Here is a 6000-nt window from a genome sequence, read left to right as displayed (position 1 = left end):
AAAATAAGGAGAATAAAAGTTACTGCAATTTAGAATTTTTATAATATTCACTGTAGTAACTACCTGATTCATTTTTCTAGAAGCTCTTGAGATGCATTAGAGGTGCTGACTTCAAAATGCCCCATGAAAAGGGTCAAAAATTAGTACATATGACTGGTAATGGGTTTGGGTTTTTTGTTTAATTATTTGAGACCTACAAATTTCTTTATGATACATCCTGCTAAGCATCCTATTACTGATCTTTCACTAGGTAAAACCAAACGCCCTAATTAAGAAAGACCACGCTCTTTCAGTTGAAATCAAACTCTTCCAGTTGAAATCAAACTGAGTACCTTGTGTTAAGTAGGGAAAATGATGTAATATCTATGTTCTTTTCTTAATTCAACATTTGTAATTTGCAAATCTGGCATTCTGTAATCCATATTTGGGAATATTTCATTCCTAACCAGAATGCAGACACTAGCTGGGTGTAACAAAAAAGCTGTTCAATTGCACAAAGAAATCATAGAATCATAGAGTAGTTAGCATTGGAAAGGACCTTAAGAACATCTCATTCCAACCCTCCTGCCATCACCACCCTCACAGTAAAGAACTTTTTCCTTATACTCAACCTGAACTTCCCCTGCCTAAGTTTGAATCCATTACCTCTTGTCCTATCATTACAATTGCTGATGAAGAGTCCCTCTCCAGCATCCTTGTAGGCCCCCTTCAGATACTGGAAGGCTGCTCCGATAACATATTCAAGCTCAAAGTGCTTATACAAGATATATTTCCCATGTATATGCAAAGACATCTTATTTTTGTACTTATGAACTCTTTGGCAGCCACAAACATAATTTGTTTATGGAAAATATAATTAGATGCACTGATGGGGTTGTTCTGAGCTCAGTTTACCTATTTATGCAGTTGCTTAACTAGCAATCTCTCACAATTTAATATTATAAACCAAGCAGACAAAAAGTATATAAATGAAGGCAGATGACAATGCTCTGGATTGCAAGATCATATTTTGAAATAAAAATCTCTACTAGTTTATTAAAGAGAAATAAAAAAACAAAAACAAAAACAAACCCTCTTGGTTTTAATCCCTTATATGTATTGATTGATGTACATATAGTGCGGCAAATAACTAGCTGTTTATCAGTATGGAATTTATCAGTATTTTAAAAGATACTTTCAGGCACAGAATATTAAGGATGTCTACTGCCAAACTAAAGTGAAAAGTATCATTTTTTACTTTGGCACTTTTTTTCCTTTGGTGACTTTAAAAATAGCCTGTCAGAGCTTTTACTCCTTGTCTCATAAATAATATTATTTTTTTATACCTCAGCAAAAGCAGCTCTATCCTCACAATGCCTGGTGAACAGCACCCTATCTTATCCTCACATGTGCTCCTTGCATTTGTCAGGGTACAGGAACATAGTGGAAACTTTCAGCAGTTATAACAGAACTTGATAATCATGTACATTTGGCTTCCTGTGTTACATTTCCATCACCACTACTTTCCTCTAATGTATTTCCATAAGAAAATCCTAAATGTTGAAAGTTTTTAAGAGCTTGTACAATAAGATTTGTTCACCACAAATTAAGAGAAAGCATCCATTGCCTCAGCTTCCAACAGCAATTAGCAAAGGCAGGATTTAAAACCAACTGTTGCTACATCTGGGTTTGTATTAAGGTAAATTTGAAACAGTGAAGTCAGTGTTTGATTTTTCATTTATTCAATGGGAATTGAATAAAAACAACTCCTGGACACCAGAAACCAGTTTCAGTTCCACAATGGGAAAGAAACAAACTGTGGTCTTTAAGCTATTTCACTGGACTAGTTAAACAAAATACAGGGAACTGGCAGTAGTCTTTTATCAAGCTTCTTTAGCTAGTCAGAGATATTCTTAGGGTGGAAGTAGACAAATTGATTAAAAACAAGAATGCTAAACTGACTGGAACAACCTTATACTATACAAATTAGTGTGCTATTATTGACATAGTTACATCTGTTAATTTTACTAGTAGAGATTTTGGTCTCCTATTTCATATAATGAGCAACATCGTTTATCCAAGCTTTAAAGCTTCTCTGATTGCCAAACATTGCTAATAAAAGGAGTAAGAAGCTACAAAACTGCCCACTGACTTGGACTTTGACAGAGATTGTAAGAGATCATGCACTACGCAGGACAGCTTTCACCATCCTCTTGGGATTTGGTTCTTTCCTTTAATATTAATGGGTATGCAAGGATAGGATAAAGTAAGTGTACAATCCACGTACACTGAGAGATTGGACAGGCAGCTGTTTAGCTGTGCTACTGGAATGCATGCTTCCTGGCTTATGCTTATATGCTTGCATAGCCTCTATAATAGAGGGTTTTGGTTCCAGAGGCTAGGCATAAGAACAGACATCTGTCTCATTACTCTATGCCTAACTGATAATTAGATGAGCTTTTCTTTGTAGCAGTCAAAGGAAACTTTTCCAGTTATTTAACCTCATCTAAAAATATTTCTTCCCACACTCTATATTATTTAATATATATAAAAATATCTATTTTTATACACATCTATATAAAATAAGAGGCAGATAAACTTCCTTCTACCTTGCTTTCAAATTAAGTCTGTGTTACATGCCACGTCAGTGCGGCTACATTGGCGCATTCACCAAGTCAATACTGTTTAAAATTTATGGGGTTTATTCTCCTTTAGTCAAGCATTTTCTACATATACAGAACATTCACATGGTATAAGTCACAGAACAAAAATGCATGAGACAGACTACTGCAAATAAGTGAATAACAGTTTACATGATTCTTTTTTGCTCACAATGGAGGAAAGTTGTTAAAAAGGAAAACAGATTCAGTAGCTAGAAATGTAAGCAGACTTTTATCTTATTTAAATTTACCTACCAGGAGGATTACTCAAGCTAAAGAGAGATCTACTGTATCACACAGGGCAGGATGCTAAATGCACACAAGATTACAATGCTAGAAAATTCCAGATTTTTAAGCATTTTTACACAATCTAAATTGCAGTAAAATTTTGATTAAAAAAAGATATTATTTTTCTGATTGCCTTCAGTAAATGGAGGTCAGTTTAAGAGCTTATAAGCATTCTTTAGCAAAAAACAATAAAAACAAAAATACTCCCAAACTTGTAAATCATTGCTTTAAGTTTGGATAGTTGTTTACTGCTGGCTTCCTGATCCTACTGACCTTATTCTACTTTTGGGAATCTTATTTTTCCCATTTACATTTTTAACCATCGTTAATATTAGAATTGTAAGTAAACAAACTATAAAAAATACAAAGTTTTTGTTGTTTGTTGTTTTTTGCACTAATCCAACTGGATACATGTAATAGAAAACCTGTTGAGCAAACCAAATTGTTCAAGAAACATTAATCAGTGGTACAGTGAGTAACCAAAAATCTGACCTATTGATTGTAGACTCACTTCTTTGCATTTTGTTTGGTTTAAAATAAGTATTTCCTTGATGATATAGGTGAAGCTTTGTGATGCCAGGTTTTTAGAACACGGTTTAATCTGAAAGGATTAGTGCAGTATGAGGACAGTAGATAGTAGGATAAGTAGAACTGAAATTCCCTGCTGATGAAACCCTGTGACAGCTGAAAAACATAACACGTATTCTTTTCTTTTTTTTTTTTTTTCTAAAAAAAGGTTAAGCTTCTGCAAGCAGCTCTCTCAACTAAGATTCGCCATAAAAATAAACTCCTCAAATTGCGGTGATCAGAAAACACTGCAAACGTAATTCCTCCTTATTTTCTCTCCTTGTATGTTCCACAACTTGAGAATAGAAATTTGATACCAAAAGTTTCTTTCCAATGAAAAGCAATCCTACAGCCACAGTGGGAATAAATAATACAATTTCTATGTTTTACCTTTCATGTGAAACTTTCGCTTCAAGGCACAAAAAGATTAAACAGTGGACTGGACAGAACAGGACAGAACATTTCAGTCTAAGGAGTCAAAGTTTGTTCAACAGCTCTTATTTTGTGTCTGAAGCAAACTTATCCAAAATTTGAATCATATTTAAATCTTCCATTTTCAAATGTGAAGTATCATATTAAATTCCCTGAAGCTTTTTGATTTTTTCCTAATTGCTTTAAAATAATGTATGATATTTATCATCAATTTCAATATTTAGTAAATTCAATCTAACAACACAATCTCAGATGATAATTAATAAGGAGTGCCATTATCAAATAGCTATTTAGTAACTTTTATGTGGACGTTGATTCAGATTGTGTTCAGGTCAAAGAAATAACAGGTATAGAAGAATCTAATAATTTAAAACAAAAATAGTTTAAATTTGAAGAATGGTGTAATTTGAGTGCAATGTATTGTGAAACTATTAATTCAGCAAATATTTAACACAGATCCTTATGCTTCTCCAACCCAAATTACTGTGTTGCCTCTACCAACTTCAGTGATTTCACAATTTAACTTATTGAGCCGTCCATCAAGGATAAAGAGAGATTCCTTGGAAGGGGTCATGAGATACTGACCAAAAATGCCACTGTCTTTTATAAGACGGTTCTTACTGTTCCAAGGCCATTCGTCTGCTTTGACAGGCTCCTTCAGACTCTTCACCATCTTAACGTTGCCAGAGGAGAGCTCCATGAAAAGAACATCAGTTTGTGTGCTGGAGCTACAGTAGACATTGTACTGATGAGCTTCAGTGAATGATGGCTGAAAAGCTACATCAGATATGTGCAAATTAGTGTGAATGTCAAATGCATCCTGTATTTCTCCTCTCATTGTTATGGACTGGATCCTCATGAGACCCTTTGCATCATCAATGCTGATAAGGTAGCGTCCATCTGGAGAAATATGTGGTGTGCCTGTTACGTCACCATTGTATCCAATCACTGCATCAGTAACACTATCCACTATAAGCTGCGGTAGGACAGCCCCAGTGGTATCAGGCTTGCAGCAGATAAAAAAATATCCTCCAAGATGTGTATAAGCCAGTGACTGAGGAATGCAATTATAATCCTTCAAACTAATTGTCTTGACATATGACATAGTTTCTAGATCAATTTTCTGGAGTGTAGGCTCATCCTTATGAAGAATAAATCCAAACCTGGAAGGAAAAACACAAAATCAAAGAAAGGCAAAGCTGATGTGTTCATTAGGGACAAATGGGTAAAGCCATTATAAGCAAAGTAGATGAGTTAGTATGTGCAGAAGTGTATTGCTATATATCTCAGCTTCAAATGTTTCAGCTATTAAGCAGTTTAAAGTATTTAATTCTTAGTGTTCTTGTAACTGACATTCAGACTGGATCAAAGGAAATGTCTAAAAACTGATTAATAGAAAAACTATTTTTTTCCGACTGATACAGGGGGAAAAGTAAGCATTACTCTGAGCATATCTATTCAGTCATAACTTTTGCAAAAGCCAGGAAGGGAAAAAAAAGATTATATATCAATAGATTGTACATCTCACATGTTTTAATTCACTTCACATAGTTCTTCAACTTTCTCGGAACATCAGCTTAACCTAGCACTCATTGCTATTCAGATAATTACCTGAATCTTCCTCATTTTAATTCAGGAGAAATGAATATCATAAAAGGATTTAGGTTTATGCCTCCCAACTACCTAAGCCCTTATTTCTTACAATTTAAATGACCCTTTATGCTTTTCCATATATCAAGGAATTTTCACTGAACATGAATAATATGGTTAAACTTTAAAATTCTAGAGTTGAACATTTATAACATTTTAAACATAAACTATATTATTATTCTCTAATGTTAACATATAAGTTCTGACTGCAAAATCATTTGACTGTATATATGCAAATACAACCACCCTAAATATTATGGATTCGTGCAAGTAAACTAGTTTTGCTTATCTAAGTAGCTTTCACAGCACTTTTCCTAGACTGATGTTTTCCTCTGGCACACTTAACACTTTCCCCTGAATATTTGATCCTAAGAATGAAGGTGTATGCTGACATATAATCTAGCTGACAGCTAGAATGTTCCAT

General features: G+C 34.1%; 1 protein-coding gene across 3 annotated transcripts in view; it reads right to left on the bottom strand.

Moving 5' to 3' along the window:
- Positions 1 to 3449: 3449 nt before the first annotated feature.
- FSTL5 (follistatin like 5) overlaps positions 3450 to 6000 on the bottom strand; it is a 317762-nt gene continuing 315211 nt past the window's right edge. For all 3 annotated transcript variants that reach the window (XM_061475634.1, XM_061475650.1, XM_061475640.1), the window contains one exon: positions 3450 to 5089. In XM_061475634.1, coding sequence (XP_061331618.1) covers positions 4387 to 5089 — 703 coding nt within the window. In that variant the 3' untranslated portion in view covers positions 3450 to 4386. The remainder of the gene's footprint in view (positions 5090 to 6000) is intronic.

This window comes from Pezoporus flaviventris, unplaced genomic scaffold, assembly GCF_033815535.1.
Source record: "Pezoporus flaviventris isolate CSIRO_AGI_PZ_B2104156 unplaced genomic scaffold, CSIRO_AGI_Pfla_v1 ptg000002l, whole genome shotgun sequence".
Taxonomy (NCBI): Eukaryota; Metazoa; Chordata; class Aves; order Psittaciformes; family Psittacidae; genus Pezoporus; species Pezoporus flaviventris.
Note: the sequence above shows the minus strand (reverse complement) of the source record. Positions and strands in the feature narration are given on the sequence as shown.